Raw genomic sequence first — 17940 nt, 5'->3', positions numbered from 1 at the left:
CATTGCTGTCTTGACTGCAGATTGCCTCAATTTGCCCTTTGCTTTTTCATTGCTTGTGGTGGTTTTACAGATGTCAGCCAGTTGAGCCTCAGGCGAGATCCACATATACAATCTGACAAAATACGTGACAAATGTTGAATAGAAACAAGTGAGATGAAGGTAGATGTGACTAAAAATACAGTCTCGATAAAAAGAAGCTGCATACTGTAGCTTTACAGATCTATTCTTAATACTGCCACAATGCCTTGAAAAAAAAAAAACTTAAAACATAATTCTGGTTTAGATGGGAAAAGAAACAAGCCATTAGATGTTCATTTAGCCAGATGTAAGACATGCACAACTGAGGGAATTATGGGAGATCAAATTTGAAACAGGAAGTCAGTCTGTAAATACCCCTGACACTTTGGATTTGGATTTCAATATTCACCTCTTCCAAGACTAAAGTCCCATTTACACTGGACTAAAAACACTAACACTACAGTGGAAGAGGGTATGATCTGCATTTATTCACAGGCAGAGGTAAAGTGATGTTTGTTATCATATCAAAGTGTACCTAAACCTTGAGCATGCATGCACACATATGCTTATTGTGGTTCATTTCTGGTCTTGTAACCATTGTTCCTCTGGTGGTAAATTTACATTCTTTCTACATTCTTTCTTTACTTGTTTGTTTTTTTTGTTTTTTTTTAAAAAAGATTCTTTTTAATGATGTTAACATATTATCAGGTCTCAGTAATTAATGTGGTGAGTGCAGTGTTAACATAACCAATAAAAAAAAGACCTATATTGTAATAATAAACCAGAATGGTCTTTTTAGATGCCCTAGTCCACTTATGTGACCCATTTCCTGCCACCCTCTTATCCATCTTTGTAATATCTACCATCAGATTAGCCCTTAAGTTGTGGCAGATACAGAGAGGACATCATTACCCACTGCATAACGGGCAACTGCAGAGTTCATACCCTGATGCCTCCACCTGTCCTGCCTGTGTTAGCCTCTCTGAGCCTATATGACAGATGGGCCTGCTGCATCGTTTCCATCCTAAATCAAACTCCTCCATGACCAGCCCTTCTGATAATTAAAACAGATGAGAGAATATTAAAAGATCGCAGCGCATGGAGAAAGCAGACGAAAATACCGGAGAGCAGATGCTCAGTCACTCTGTGTTCAGGCCAGTCCCCTCTTCACTCAGATGCAAAATGGAGCAGCCAGTAAAATGAGCTCTGTAATGACCCAAACACAGCCTGGACATTTATACAGAGGAGGCTACAACCACCGCACAGCCACAAACTAAGCATCAGTGCCAGAGGACTGCAGAGAATCCCACAAAATTTTGGAAAGAGATGAGCTGATATTGATTTTCTTGAACCTCTGGGCCTGGAGCTGAAGTAAATGCTGGAATTTTAATATGATGAAGTCTTTATTGTAATATTGTTTGGTGCCCTGCCGCTCCCACCTCCCACCTAAAAAAAAAAACTGCTTAAAGGAATAGTTCAAAATATTCAGAATATTTGATGTAGGGTTGTACTACACCAGCACAAGCATCAGCATGGAAGGTAAGCAACCAACTGCTGTGAACACTGTCAGCAACAAAAGGTGTTTTAGCCAGTCGAAAAAAGGCCGATCTAAATTAAATCAATATCAGTTTAAGTGTATGCTATATTTAGAATATTTTCACCACTTAACCTTGTTGTCAGAAAGGCTTTACTGATGGGAAACAGCCTTTATCATATATTACTCTCTCCAAACCAGCCAAACTCCATTGGCAAAATCAGTGATTCTATATCGCAAAACACATGAGTTGCTGGTCTACCGCTGCTTCGATCTATTAGTTTATGTTTGGGATGCACCGATACTCAGCAAAACTACTCCAATACCCCACACCCGATACCACGTCACGAAAGGTAGCCTCGACACAAACATCTAAAGAACCAACAGGATGCAGAGTTCAAGGCGTTTGCTGATGCTTACCCTATTTTTTTGGTCGTGTCATCATCAACGAGAGATTCGCTATCCTCAACATCATCCACTAATGACCGCAATGACTTTGGAAACTGTCCATAAAATTCCATGTAAGTCCATCTAAAACTAAAATAAATGTACAAAGCGCACCTGTAGACCGCAGCCAGCTGCTGTCCAATAAGTCCTGGCGGATGTAAACTAGTTGAATGCCTCGGCAAATTAATCAGAAGATGAAGAAAAAACACTGCCACCCTATTCTTCATAATAAACTGCTACAACTTTTCTTTGTGTACTTCTTCTTCACCCTTGCTTGACAGCTCAGGACACGCAAATTCACTCTTTGGGGTTCACAGAAAAAAAAATGTAATGTGTACAGTAACTATGGTTACACTTGTAGCGGGAAACAGCAACAATAATTTGTTACATTTAGAAAGTGACCATCTAATGAAAATAAAACATGTTTTAAAAGTTATTGTAAGAACTTTAATGGTATTATTAAGTACTCGTATCAGTACTCTGTATCAGCAAGTACCCAAATGTAAGTACTTGTACTTTTAATTGGTCTGAAAAAAAGTGGTATTGGTGCATCCCTAGTTTAAATTATTGTGTGACTTTAGTGTTTTAAAAGGATAGTTTAGATTTGTGGAAGTTGCACAATGACACAAACAAACAGACTGAAGTAGTGGTAGACCAGCAACTCCTGTGTTCTGCAAGGTAAAGTGACTGAATTTGCCTCTGGAGTTCGTTTGAAGAGCAATATTTGGCTTATATCAGTTCTCCTCTCTCTGAGTGGCCCTTGGACTATTTCACCCCTGGCAAAGACTTTAACCCTTAAATTATTCCATATTTATACTCCAGTTCACTGCTGACTGACTACAATAATCTCTACTGTCTGCTCTGTCATACAGCATTTCTATTTATACTGATATATAAAGATATATTTTTGCATCACAATGCACATTATGTACATATTTCTTAATTTTTCTTATTTCTATTCTATATCGCTACTTCTAATTTGTTACAGTATATATGTATAATAACAACTGTATAATATCAGTGTATTACTGTTAAGAAAACAAAGCACATACCTTTACTGTATATATTCTGCTATGTATACTGTATATATATGTCATTATATTTTTTAGATTTTCTATTCTAATTGCACTATGCAATATATTGTTCTAATCTTGTGAGGAGCCCCTGTAACATGAACAGTTTCCCCCCAGGGATCAATAAAGTATTTCTGATTCTGATCCTGATTCTGATATAACTGCGGTTTACCATCGGAAAAGGCTGTCTGATGGCAAAGTTACTGGTATTCCTCTTTGCTTGTCCAAAATGGGAGCGTGCTGACCGCCATCTACTATAGGCGTTATACTGACAATCAATAAGAACCTCAACAACCTCACTTCAAGTAATCCAAACTATCCCTTTAACTACAGAAGCCCTTTGTTCCGGTTAACCCATACAGCCATTTAAGTCACACACACACACACACACACACACACACACACACACACACACACCTCTGGGGTTCTTACTCTGGCACCTGAGCCTCCTCATACAGGCCTCACAGTACAGTGAGCTTTTGTAGTCGTGCACTGGAGCACACAGAGGCCACGGCTGCAGTAGCAGCATCTGGGCTGTGAAACGCTTGCTACTCTCCGTACCCCATCCCTCTCTCCACAGCTGGGGCTCGCCAAGCTAGAGGGGACCTGTGACAGTCAGAAAGCATGGACGATAAATGATGACAAAACCCTTATGTTGCCAGGGTCGCTCTGGAGCAAATGGCCTGGGGGGAGACATATGAGAGAATGGCAGCAGGAGGAGAGGAAGAGGAGGGAAAAAATGTGCCGTCTATAATGAGACAGGAAAAGAAGAGACAACTTGGACTACATTCAGACATGTAAAATAAAAAAAAAAGCTTTTAATGGTTTTAACTGCAGATAGAAGGCGAAAATTAAATTTTTGAGCTTGATAATCCAACTTTCTAGCAATAATAACAGTGCTGGCAATGCTGGCAATCCGCATGGTGTTGCATGAACAGATTACATTGCTTTAGCATCTTAGACATGCAGTTGGAAAGTTTGCTCGCAAACTAATCTAGGCCACAGGCAGTAGTGTTTGTTGGCCAGCTCTGTGAGAACAGTGGGAGGAGGGAGCGGACGGGGCAGGCTGCTGCCAGCAGCACAGAGCAGGATTATTGGAGTCTGGACAGAGGGACTTTTTGGTGGCTGCCTTGCCATGATTTACATTTGTGACTTTAGCTGTATTGTAGTTTCTTTTCTGGGAAATGATCATGTAGATTGGCTTGTCTTATAATCCACTTCTCTCAGTTTCCATAAAACTCTCATCAAATCTGTATACTGCATGGACAAGAATAAAAAAACTTTCAGACGCTGCCTTCCAATAAGCATGAAAGCAAACCCATTTTAATTATTATCATTATTATATTTGTAGTTTCATAGCAGGTCTTGTTATCCAGATTAATAGCGTGGCAATGGATGGATTGCCATAAAATGTTTTACAAACACCAATGGTGCCTAAATAATTATTTCTAGTAACACTGGTGACCCTGACAGAGTTTTCCCTCAGCCTGAGAAATATTTCAGCAGAAACTTTTTTTGCACAATCTTTGGTACAAACATTCACGCAGATGAGGTATCTGACTTTGATAGGGTGACAATATTTTTAACCCCCCGCCCCAACCAGGACCCTTAAGTGCACACACACACACACACACACACACTTGCTTATCCACATGGGATGTACTAAAGGCATTTTCATCAGGAAGTAGGACAATTATTTCAATGTGTAGCACATCTACTGATGGGTTATGAATGAATGTGGGTGATTCTTACAGCTGTCCACAGCTGCTTTATACTGTATGAAAAGCACTGTCATGTCACTTTGTTAACTTTCATGAAATCACCTGTATATGAGATGAGGCTGCTACAGTATAACCATACAGACCTCTACACACATCAGACAGGTCAGTTATAACTTCATATTCTGCTTTTTTTTATGAAGGATTTGTCTGGTTATCAGGTGTAATTTCTTTTCAAACTTTCTTTTTGTTCTTGAAACAAACTGAAGTGCAAACATAGTTGTGTAACTTTACTTACCAAACTGTGACCATCTACAAGGTGGCATGTATTCAAATTCCAAATCATTCCAAATCAATTTCTATATTTTTTCTTTTATTTTTATTTCTATCATCATTATAGCAACTACCTGATGGAAAATCATACTCCATCTGTGTTTCGGTGCAGATTTTTGGTGATGGACAGTATGTTCATATTTTGGTGCTCTGAGCCATCCAGACATTTCCTGAATATATAATAATAAATTTCAGCTCAGGATAAAAAGGTGCAGTGCATGGTTCTGCATCCTTGTGGTCTGTTTAGTTGTGATGGAAACTAGGAGTATTTGGTTGTGAATGTTGAAAATCTGGACATTTTCCCTCAGGATCCATTGAAATAACTTTGGTGATCCTCTGACTTTTAATCTAGCACCATCATCAGGTCAAAAACTTTCAAACTAATGACGTGGCCTCTGCTGTACCTGATGCTTGTGCTAGTTTGCAAGCATTAGCATGCTAGCATGTTGATGTTATAATTTAGCTCAAAGCACCACTGTGCCTCATTGCAGCATACCAGAGCTGCTAGCATGACTGTAGTCTTGTTCTTTTCTGTGTCAACGCAAGTTCTCAGCTTAGCTTATTTGACTGGATGTGTCCATAAATGGCCACAGATGACAAACTTTGCGTGCTTTAAGTCCGTGTCATCTCTGTGAAAAATCAGGTGGTCCCAGGCTATATCAGGGCTGATACCTCAGGTGTGTTCTATTTGTGGTTAGTCATTGTGTCTGTGTGTGTGTGTGTGTGCGTCTGTTGTATGACTAACCTCATTAATGCATGGCCGCACGCTGTTGAATAACTACATGGTGGAATGGGCAAATAATGTGCGGGGGTTTAAGGTTTAGGCAGAGATGGTCAGAGGCAGTGGAGGAGGAGGGGGCACGGGCAGAGAGCTGGATTAACTGTTTTGAAGGGCACGCAGGGGAGGACATCATCTATAATGTCCCAGGCGGCAGTATTTATATTTTACCTCTACATACCACTGCATGATATGATGAGGAAAAGGAATTGGAGCTGCCAGGAATGGAAAAATATCAGCATGTACTGTGGAGCTGGGAACATATGTGGAGTCCCAGTTATGCAGAAGACAGAATAATGATGAGCTTTGCTGATATGAGTCAAGACGGTGTTAATATTATTACATCTGTTAATATTAATTTCCTATTCTTGTTTGTATTCCTCACCTAGATATTTTGCATTTTGTCTCAGGGTGGATGTCCTGTAAAGTGTTCCAGTATTTATTATGGTTACTCCAGTTGCTTTAATTTGAGTGTTTCTCCTCTCACTATCTCCACTGTCAGCAAAATACATTGTGTGTCTGTGTACTGGTGCAGCTATTCATAACAATTTCGTTATTATTTATTATTTTTTTCCTTCTGTGGAAATGGAACTAAAAGTATGATTTCAGGGACCCAATAAATATTGACATTTTGGTAACTCTTTCTGAGAAGAGTACATTATTTATCATGAATTCATGCATTAAGTCTGGCATGAATTCAAACATGTATTACTTCATGAACTATTAGGCATGTACTAGAAAGCACAGCATCTCATACATTACTTAATGCAAGAATCAAAATGTTAATTAATGCAACAACTAAGGTTCTTCAGTCATCGTGGTTTCTGAGTTATTAATCATGTTGATGATGTTCATCTCTTCTTCACAGACAAGTCTGCAGGGCAAAAACAGACAGGGAGAGGATAAAAACCTGACCAGTCACAGCAGTGCTCATGTTTTCTGTTGAAATACAAATGTTGGAATCTTGATTAAATAAGCATTACTTGTTCATGACTTCATGTATGTGGCCTTTCAACAATTAAGTGGTGACCTGTCCATTTTTAACACAACATCAGATTAATGGTGGCCTAATTGTGGAATCACGTGTATTAACCATTTGTTGCAAATGCATATATACACATTTACTTTTCTGTATGAGTGTGTGCATATGTGCATGGAGCTCGTGTGCAGCTAATCTCACTCATTGTTGGACCCATCAGCCTAAAATGCTTCTGTCTATATTTATAACTGTATGTTTAATGATCTCTTGTGGTTGCACTGATTCACAAATTTTGAAAAACCTAAAACCTATATTTAACCTATAACTACTGCGGACTCCTCACTCCTAACCAGCTGGAAGGGCAGCAAGGCATCGACAACAACTAGGCTAAAAACAAGGCTTACCTAAATCATAAAATAAATGTAATTGAAATCTATTAAAACTATGGAGAAAAAAATCTACAACTAAATTACAGTTACTTATCAGGATGTTGGTGATTACAAAGGGGTTACATCTGTATATTCTTTGCAGGTTGCCTGGCCAAGAACTGCACTCTACTGAGTGATCGCTTCTACCTTATAGAGTTCAAAATTATGACCTAATTTGCATTTGCAATTTTTCCAAATAAATAATGCCTAAATATCCAGGAGTGGTGTTTTTATTTTGAGGGCCACAAACATGATGAAGTCATGAAGAACTAATGATTAATCATAATTACAACACTTGGAATTCAACAGAATATATCAGCACTGCTCTGACTTGTCAGGTTTTTTGTCCTGTCCCTTTCCCTTTGAAATAACTTAATTGCTGCATTAATTATTGTTCTTGCATTAAGTAATGAGATACTGTTAATTCTTGTACACTCCTTATAGTTCATGAAGAACTTCATGGATTAATTCATGCTTTTCCATGCATGGAATGGTAATTCATGTACTGTTACTATAAAGTGTTACCAACATTTTTGCAATAATGGCATGTTGTTTTTCAAGCACCATGCTTATTGTTTCCACATCTATTGCTGTATGAAGGATAATATATGGACTTCCAAAGGACATATAGAAGAAAATGCATTGTCAGAGTCGGTGGGGTAAGAACTGAGAAATGAGAATCTGCTCAAACTTCACACACACAAAGTACTCTGTGGTTTATGCTCATTAGAGGAGCTCGAGACTACAGAGCTGCAGTTCAAGGAGAGTGTTGGAGGTAAGAGTAATGAAGGCATGAATGAATTTAAACAAGCCACACACATCGTCTCTCCCACTGCCCTCCATTCCCTTCACCACGCACCTATCTAGGCACACAGTTAATGTTAGTGTATCTCTGCGGCTCTGTATCGAACTGCCAGCAATAAACAGTAATCAGCTCCAATCATATGTGTGCACTACATCAACAGATAGATTAAAACATTGACTGATGGAGACAGCACCTCTGGCCAAAATCGATAGCAGCTTACATACGCGGCTGGTATGAAGCTAATAATGAATAATGCTGCATTGATTGCAACGCTGAGGTGCTGCTATTGAGTTACAGATAAAGGGCTGCAGCAAATAATAGAGCGCATGATTATCTCTGAGTGTGTGGGGGCGGGAGAGTGTCTTTGTGTGGGAGGGTAGGTGGAGGCGGAGTCTGTACTCACCCATAAGTGGTGTTGCTGGCCCTCTTATTCGCTGCCCTGGAGCGGCTGGACTTCAACTCTCCACTCATGCTCATGTCTGCATGGAAGAGCAACCAATTAATTTTGTACCGATACAGTAAAAAGCATCACAGAAGGGCTACAAAGCACAGAGAAGTGTTCAGGTGATTAACTAACCTGCTAACCTTGTACAGTGTTTGTTTGTGTTTAGATGCGTCCAAGTTTATTCTTAATTTAAGATAAATTATAGGGATTGTTTGGATTATTTTAAATGGGATTGCATGAGGTACTTATTGATAGTCAGTGTATTAGAGTCCAGTCAGAAAGCCCCCAGTTTGAAAAAGCAGAGAGCGGCACCAGCACAGAAGCTAAGTAATGTACTGCCGTGAACGAGGTCAGCAACCAAAGGTATGTTAGCCACTTAAAAAATGCAATAAAAAAGCCAGTATCTGTTTAGGTGTACACAACATTTAGGATGTTTTCACTGCTTTACTTTTCTGTCAGCCTTTTCTGGCAGGAACCACTGTTATATAAGCCAAATATCACTCCCTCCAAACCAAACTCCATGTGCGAAATCAGTAATTTTACCTCACAGACCACAGGAGTTACTGTTCTACCTCTGTATCCATCTGTTAGTTTTTGTGTGCTTTTGCATGACTTCAGTATTTTAACCCTTTAGACCCCAAAGTGCCCTGGTGCACCCATTCTATATTTATCGTAGTGCGCAAGAGCACACATCATTTTAAAAATTATACTTATTCGAAAATATTTTAAGTGGTCATTGATAACTGGAAATATTCATCATACTTTGAGATTTTTTTCCCCCCCAGTGTTTGTAAAAAACAGGAGCTCGCCAGCCTCAGAGGGCAACAATGAGGTGGTAGGGACAACAGACCAAGTCATGACTTTTCCACATATAAATTCAGCAATTTTTCTCACATAAGTTGCCAAAAACACACACAGCTTTTACAGGTTTTGTGCTTGCTGGCGTTTTTTGAAATAAGTTGAATCAAAGCTATACATACCACATATCTGATATTAAATTGAAGAGGAAAGAGGAAATGTGTTTCTTTCAAATGTTTGTCAGTTTACTTATTTGTGACTTATAGCTGGTCGGACTGAGTAAGAAAATGCTCATTAAATCGACTATAGAGAAACTTTCATATTCTGTTGATTTTGGAGGCCCCTGTGGTAGTGTTTCCATTGTCATAACCACAAAATATAATTTAAAAAATAAAAATATATAATTAAAAATCTTGCTGGCTAACATACTAATCATTGTAACTCCTGCCTGGGAAAATGCAAACACAGGCTCATTTCAATTGATTTCACAGAGAATCCAACCTGGCAGCAGGCATTAAGACAAACTAAATAGAAATAGCCAATCTCTTGGGTGGTCTTGTTAAGATGTAGGTCATACAGAGGAATCAGTATGACACTGAGAAAAAACTCCTTGTAGCAGCTTTAAGTAAAGATTCACAGTGATTTTTAGGCGGACCTTTTTCAAGTGGCTAAAATACCTTTTGTTGCTGATCCTGTCCATATCAGTACATTGCTTAGCTTCCATGCTACCCTCTCTGCTCCTCCAAACTGAGAGTGTGCTGACCAACAGTTCGATCTATCCCTTTAACCTGAACTGTTGTAGGTGTTGTCATATTTGACATGATAATGACTAAAGGGCCAGCTAAAACTGACAGTGGCTGTTTTTCACATCCATCGATCACTCTTTGTTGATTGTTTCTGTCACTCAGAGCCAGCTGTTCACCTCTATTTTTGCCTCCGATCCGTACATCAGAGACCTGGTGCAGTTTGTCTCAAAAGCCGAAGCTCATCTCTCTGTCTTCACGTCTCTCCTGCAAGCACCTCTTACACACATGTTCCAACGGGCCAATTAACCACAAGCTTTCTTGATTACAGGATATGCAGACAGCTCACTAGTCGTGCTGGTCGAGGCTCAGCGGTGATTTACCAAAGGTGAGTGCAAAAGAGAGGAGAAAAGTGAAGGAATAAAAAGAGGAGGAGAGGAGAGGTGGGGTGGGGAGGGGAGGGTAGAGGAGGCCAGTCTGACATGGACAGATGGGTGGTGAATGGAGTGTGACTGGCCCAGCTGCACATACACTCACACAGCGTGACTGTCAAATGGCTGGAAGCTACAATTAATTAAGTATGGGTTTGAATGTGTGAAAAGAAATTTAGACACGTGTATGTGGCTTTACCTCCCGCAGTAAAGATAATTTTCTGACAGTTTACAGTCAAACAGTGACCTGCTGGGCGGCGTCTCTGCAGCCAGCAGTGTTCCTGCTGGTGAGGAACTGGCCCCTACTGCTGCTGCTGACACACCTTAACTATTACAGTACGTGCCTGAGCCATGCCTGCACACACGCAGGAATATAAACAAAAAATACAGAAAACAGGTGTTTTTAATATCTTTAAACATATTAGTGTGGCAGTATTTAGAGGAATAATCAAAAGATAAACGAGCACATTTTTAAATCTAAATATGATACCCAAACAAGAAGAGGCATTAATTGTTAAATCCACTCAGGTAAAATGGTTTAAAACTATTCCAGAAAGTTGTAAGACCAGGAAATGGTTCAATTTATCATATTGGATATTATATTATTACTGTAAACTCACACTGATAACTAGTTCTATATAAGAGCACCTTTACTATAACTGACTAGGTCATAGTTTTCATAAGCCAGTGTGGTATTTTCATGAAACTACATCTTCCTGAATGAAGTTAAATCAGACTGTCAATAACACCAAAACATCAACTGACTTCCATTATAGATTATATTGTTACAGACTGTATTTTTAAAATTTAAATTCACTGCCCTGTTTTCAGCTTGTGCACTGTCGCGGTCAATAAAAATCCTGCAAGTCTGTATATATTATTTATAGACATGTAAACATGCATATACTGTACATAATCATCCACTTAATGCATATCCATTCAACATTTATCTATTTTGCCCTACATGTAGTGTTTACAATTTACACAACACTCATCTTGCATACAGAGTTTTTATTTATGCTGCTGGTTACTGATGTGTCTTATATATATTTGTATATATGTATAGCTATATACACTTTTTTCACACCCTTCTACACATAATAATCCTACCTACTTTTGGCCTTTATTTGTTTAGCTTCTTTGTCCTTGTCCTTTGTTGTTATGTCTATTCTATATCTATTCTATATCTGTAAGTATTTTGGGAGCAATGTAAAACTGGTCTGTTCTTTTTGTATATGTATGTAATCGGCCAATAAAACCAATTCTGATTCTGACAAAATGACAAAAGCTTGCCATCTCATGAGAAGAATGATGTGAAACAAATCTTTAAAAACATGCTGGACACATCTATACAGACTGTGGATGAAGGGATTGCACGACAGAAGGAAACAAAACTGAGGTTCATGATGTGTTTTCTGAGCAACATGTCGACTGTATGATTGACTGCATGAAGGAGCCATTACACAGGAAGAGAGAGGAGGATGCTGCTGAGCACAGTGTCTCGCTCCACAGGAGCAAAACCTCAGGAGGTAATCAGACCGCTATTTGGTAAACAAAATCCTATACGCTACAATTAGCTTCCCTAGTGCAGACTTCACACACGCGCGTGCATGCACGCACACACACACACACACACACACACACACACACACACACACACACACACACTGCACAACATATATATGCTTTTAGTAAATGTATGGATTACAGTCTTTACCTTCTGAATTGCTAGTTTTTGTGGTAATGTGCAGTTTTGCAAAGTTTATGGATGTATTAAATTAGAATGATGTCATGTTGATGATAACTAATGCTGACAATAGCTATGATGTATTTTCCCACCCTTTGTTTTTTGTACACCTCCTGCTTGGCTACTTAACACATATAAATACCACTTGAGGCACAAGTCTTCAGTGACAACCCACATTATACTCAGTAATTGTGCTGACTGTGGTGATGATGAATGCGATGATAATGGTGATTGATGCTGGTTGTTGTTGTTATGCAATTATATGTTTTCCCCCTGCTGTTATCTATATCACTAACACTTTACTTTAACCCCCCTATTTAGCATTTATAAGCCTATTGACAATTAATAAATCTCCTTTGACATCATGGGCTATATATTTCTTCTGTATTATAATTATTGACAGATACATTAATAAATGGGGCTTTCACAGCCCAGATCCATGTATACTTAACCCCAAAGTCTGTTCCTTTGATTGAAGCAATCTGCTTATAACTAGGTTATAGTGTGTCATAAGGTAAAAATGCATTAAATGTTATATCCAGCTTATTAAAGGCAAAAAGGGGAGTGTTAAGAAAGTTTTAACAGTAACAGAATTAGAGCTTTTGCTTCTCATTCATCTTTTCATTTAACTTTATTTTCCCTTTTTAAAGTTCTGTGTGGGTGAAAAGTTGAAAGAAAAACAACATAACATTCCAACATAAATAAATAATTTAAAAAGTATGATATTATGTCTATACTGTATAAAGCAGATCAGGATTTGTTCCCCTTGTTCTTCGTTCCATCTTGGATCAGTTTTCTATAAAAGTTAAATGACAAGTGCCAGCATAATATATGGAGTAGTATATGTGGAAGAGATTCAGGAATTTTTAAAATCTCATTTGGAGATTCCAGCTGTGTGGTAGGATGCATTAAATACAGTTTTGTGCATTACAGAATTCCTTGTGTGTATTTCCATCATTATCATGGATGGTATGACATAATAATAATTTATCATGAGTTATGTTTCTCATTACATATCAGCTGAATCAGGGAGAAGAGACTCCAGCTAAAAAACTGATACAGATAGATCAAACAGATAGATAAAATAGGTACAAAGGGCACCGGAGGACACATCAAGGTCACACGCAATCAGTCATAATGAGTTATAAAGCCTCAGCCTCTGCCACATTCTACAGTCTGTCACTGTGCTTTGTATCAGAGGACGTCAGGCTGCGTGCCAGACTGTCGCTTCATACCGAGCCAAAGCAAGAGCCAGCTTAATCACACTACCTGGACACAGAACAACGCAGGAACAACATGGAAAAGATTTTCTTATTCTAAACCATTCTGAGTCGCCACAGGAGAACAGCTTTTGAAGACCCCATCAGTCAGCATCCACCCTGCTGAAGTGTCCTTGAATTCTCCACCACCTCCAGGCAAGCTGCTCTGTCTGAACCTGCACTTTCACCTCCCTCCCTACACTGAAAAGACGACCTCTCTGCAGGGTCAGTCGAGTATCGTATTCATTCTCTTTTACATCACTACTTGTAGTTGGACTTAAGGTAATTCACGCAACTGTAAAACTAAAGAACGAAATATTAAGACAGTCATGGACTCTGCAGAAGGCTTCGTGCACAGCATGCAGACTGTTTCTGGCAAGCAGACTTTTTCCACAGAATTTCATTCTTGCTGTTTGGAAGAAGGCCAACATAATTTGCCTTGAAAATATCTAACAGAAATGTGCATAAGAGAATATAATTTGCTACTGTATATTCTATTAATCTGTACACTTTGAAGTCACTGATGAGTGGGAGAGATGGGATAACAACATGATCAGATCAGATAAAAACCTCGCTACATTCTGTCTCCTATCATCATTTTCCGTCTTCACGATTCTTCAATTTTTCATGCAAAGGGTTGAACCACACCCATGCAATTTTTATATATTTTTCAATTAACATCTAAATCAAACAACAAATTTCAGAACAGAGCAGAAATGGTCGAGCTGATGACTGACGTAGATGTTTTCAGTGATATGTCAATCTTAGAAAACACATCTTTTTTCTCCTCACATCCACATTCCACCCAAAAAGACAAAAAAATAAAGCAATTATGTCTAAATGCTTCTGCAACAATCATTTTAACTAGAACAGCCGAGACTGCAAAATTGCTTCACTTTAACTGACTTTAACAGATTTTAGAAACTATTTCATACTTTGGTGAAAAAGATATTTTTCATTTCTTTTCATTTTCTATATTGTACATTTCCCTTCATTACTGCCACCTATTTCAACCTAATTTGATAGATGACATTGCTAAAAGCTACAACTTCATTGATCATCTCTGCTCAGAACAAAGTCATCAAGATAAAACGTTGTTTGCTGTAAAGCAGCAGAACGAGACATAAGAACAAAATGACACCTTTTTAGTTGACTGCCCCTTATACAGTTCTTCACCTGAGTTTGTTCCACTCTTCAAACATGACAAGGTTTTTTTTTTCTTCTCTCTCTTTTGCCTAAAACTTCCAATTAATTAGATCATCTACATGCTCCATTGTCACACTTTCTATTTTCTCATTTTGCTGATGTTTAAAATATTTGCTAGACCAGAAAACAGGGTGTTCTCTGCTTGTTTTTCACTTTAATACACACACAGCATTTTAGCCCTAACTTGCCACAAAGTTTATTAATCAGGCCACAGTCTGGCACCCTACATATGAAGAGAGGATAGTTTTTCAAATGTGGATAAAAAAGCACAGTGTGCATGCCTCTTGCTGACAGGCTCTGCGCTCAGTCATGCATCTTCTACATTTCCTGCATGCAAATGACCTCAGATCTGACGTGGAGCCACGCAGCAGCCATGAAGCTTTAGTTTTCACTCCTGGGGCTAAATGCAGTGTAAACACATGTATCACTGTCAACATTAAACATGGATTATAGCATAATAAGAAATGAAAAAAGTGAAGCAGATAGAAAAGATAGGGAAAGTTAAAAGCAGGGTTCCCGATGGTGCTTAAAAACATTAAAAAAGTATAAAATCCAATAATCTGAATTTTAAGCCTTAAAGGTATAATATGCAACATTCTCCTTAAAAAAAACAATGTATAGACTCACATGAACATAATCCCTCTCAGCTATCATGGCCTCTATTTCTGTATTTTCTCAGTATTTTTCTGTGCTTTACCAACCCAAACCATTGGTGTTTGACATCCTGTGAATGAGATTCAACACTCAGCTCTCTGTCTGGTGCATTTATGAACAGCTCCGACAAATCCTACTGAGTCTACCTTTAAAATTAAATTTTGACAAGTCTGTCTTGAAAATGGTTTGGATGGATTTTTAAATGTTTTTTTGGGGGAAAATGTATTGGTCATGCTGTAACAAAAATACAAAACAAAACCAACATGGCACCAATAACCACTAACCTCTAGTTGGTCACAATGTGGTGTGTGGAGTAATATGGCCAAACATCTACTTCCAGAGGTAATAAGTTAAAATTGTTTCTGCTAACATTACTTTATGGGTAGGTGCAGGTTTGACAAGATCCGGATTGAGAACAGAGCAATGAGTGCTTGATTGAAGCATGTTGAAAATAACAAATTTGAAACTGGCTGCATACGTTGTACAAGAATTCACAGAGTCGCATGGGAAGTCAAAAGAACATAATGCTGCCTTAAAAAAGCCACCATAAAACACCTGCCATCACCCAATATTGTTCTGCGTCCACATCAGGAGCATCACCACAGTCCCAGCGCAAGCTACTCTGCACTAACAACATTAACTCCTGTAACTCCAGTAAGCAGCTGGATCTACAGCAACATTACAAGCAGAGGTGCTCTGGACTTTACACACAGTAGCTAAACATCAGTCATATAAAAATAAATGAAGACCTATATCAATACTCAATGTGAAAAAAATAAATTTACTTCACAAGTAATTCTGGCGCTGTGATTTTCCTTCAAATCCCTCTTACTATGGATGAGAAATAAATCTTAAATTGCGTGCATTATGGTCTTAAAAATGTCTTTAAAAGTCTTAAGTTTAACTTGTTGAAACCTGCAGAATCTCTGAAATAGATGGCATACTGAGAGGGATGCAGGTTTGTGCCAGAGTCAAAGATTGGATCTTTACACCATGGCAGCAAAAAAGGAGTAAGTGAAAGGTATTGCATTGAAGTGCAGAGCGGATATAGTACCATGACTATACATGAGCTGAGCTATAGACCCTGAAAAGACCCAACATCACAGCAAACCACACAGAGACAGCCTGAGCTGAGTTTTGCCTTGTATTCCTTTGATGTGTGTTGAACTCAACTGAAGCTTTTACTTGCTCAAAAGACATGTGGCTTTGTGTGTTGTTCCTGAACGGGTGTGAAAGTTGTGAGGAGGTGTTGCCACACTGCCTGCATGTCTGTAAAAGTGCCTTGATAAGGAAGTGTTCACTGAGAAGGCGGTGTACTATTCATATTGCAGCTGAAGCAAAGAAAACAAAACATATGCTTAAATCCATCAGTGGAGACACAACAGCATAATTAAGCCTCTGGATAGTTCTATCCTGAAGCCTGTATGCCCTGAGAGCAAGTGCTGACCTTGCCAATGTTAGTGACAGGTTGAGCTTAGATCATATGCAACTGCACAGTTTGGGTGTAATCATTAAGTTGACAGAAACACCTCTTAATGCATCACAGTGTTTACATCGTGACCTCAAACATCCCACAGATCCCTCTCCAAACCACAGTCTGACTGGATCAATTTGAAGGTACAGTGGGAGCCAGAAAAAGAAAATAGCTCTGAGGCAAAAGTGAGAGGGAACCTGGGATTCAGGATGAAGAGTACAGACGAGCAAACACAAGGTGAGTCTATGAACAGAGAGGCTCGTACAGGGAAGAGGATGGGAGGGAGAGGCACAGTGGAATATATTGTCTTTCAGAACTACAATGCTGCATACAAACATCCATTAACACATGCATGAACACACACACACACACACATACACAGGGATAAACCCTGTTATACTCACATCTTGGGCTGAACAGGGTCATATCAGAGATGCCAAACAACCAGGAGACTGAGAGAAGAGAGGCGAGCCAAGGATCTCTTTGCTTCTCTCTTGCAACTCACTCTTTTTACGTCCTCACTCTTGCTGTGTGTGTGTGTGTGTCTATGTCTGTGTGTGTGTAGACAGGCTGCCGTTTGGCTGACTGCTGTGATACTACTGAGTCAGTAACAAACCAGCTAGAGAGGCACCAATGGGCTGTACCAAATGTTTCCCTTTGGCAGGGGTGGACAGAGGCGCAGTGGGCTGTTCCATTAGCAGGAGAAGTGGCAGGAGGATTGGATGAGTGTGCAGCTGGTTTCCCCTCAGCAACAGGAGCTTGGCTGAAGCTCAGGGCTTACAAATTCCAGCCAGGCGAGGAGGACACTGCTTGAGTGTGTGTGTGTGTGTGTGTGTGAGTGTGTGTTTGTGCATCTTAATACACATGCAGGAACCTGAAGAAACAGCTGTGCACTTGCTCCACTTCACACTGACAGTGTACATAGACTACATAATGGACTATATACTCATATAAACAAAGTAAATGATACATGCACACACATACAGGGGGATTCAGAGGAAAAACAAGGCTCAAAGTGTTTTCTGAGAATCATTTATGTGTTAATTGAATGTAATTAATCTAAAAAAAGA

The 17940-nt window shown here is 39.1% G+C and overlaps 1 protein-coding gene across 1 annotated transcript in view; it reads right to left on the bottom strand.

Annotated features, from left to right (window-relative positions):
• Positions 1-17455, bottom strand: part of LOC146332988 (heterogeneous nuclear ribonucleoprotein C-like) — a 54197-nt gene extending 36742 nt beyond the window's left edge. Inside the window, exons 1-2 of the mRNA XM_084718223.1 lie at positions 17275-17455; positions 8517-8592 (exon numbers count right to left, since the gene is read on the bottom strand). Coding sequence (XP_084574349.1) covers positions 8517-8592; positions 17275-17296 — 98 coding nt within the window. The 5' untranslated portion in view covers positions 17297-17455. The remainder of the gene's footprint in view (positions 1-8516; positions 8593-17274) is intronic.
• Between the last annotated feature and the right edge of the window lie 485 nt (positions 17456-17940).

The sequence above is a fragment of the Lutjanus erythropterus genome, chromosome 1 (genome assembly GCF_056507025.1).
Source record: "Lutjanus erythropterus isolate fLutEry1 chromosome 1, fLutEry1.hap2, whole genome shotgun sequence".
In the NCBI taxonomy this organism is placed as follows: Eukaryota; Metazoa; Chordata; class Actinopteri; order Lutjaniformes; family Lutjanidae; genus Lutjanus; species Lutjanus erythropterus.
Note: the sequence above shows the minus strand (reverse complement) of the source record. Positions and strands in the feature narration are given on the sequence as shown.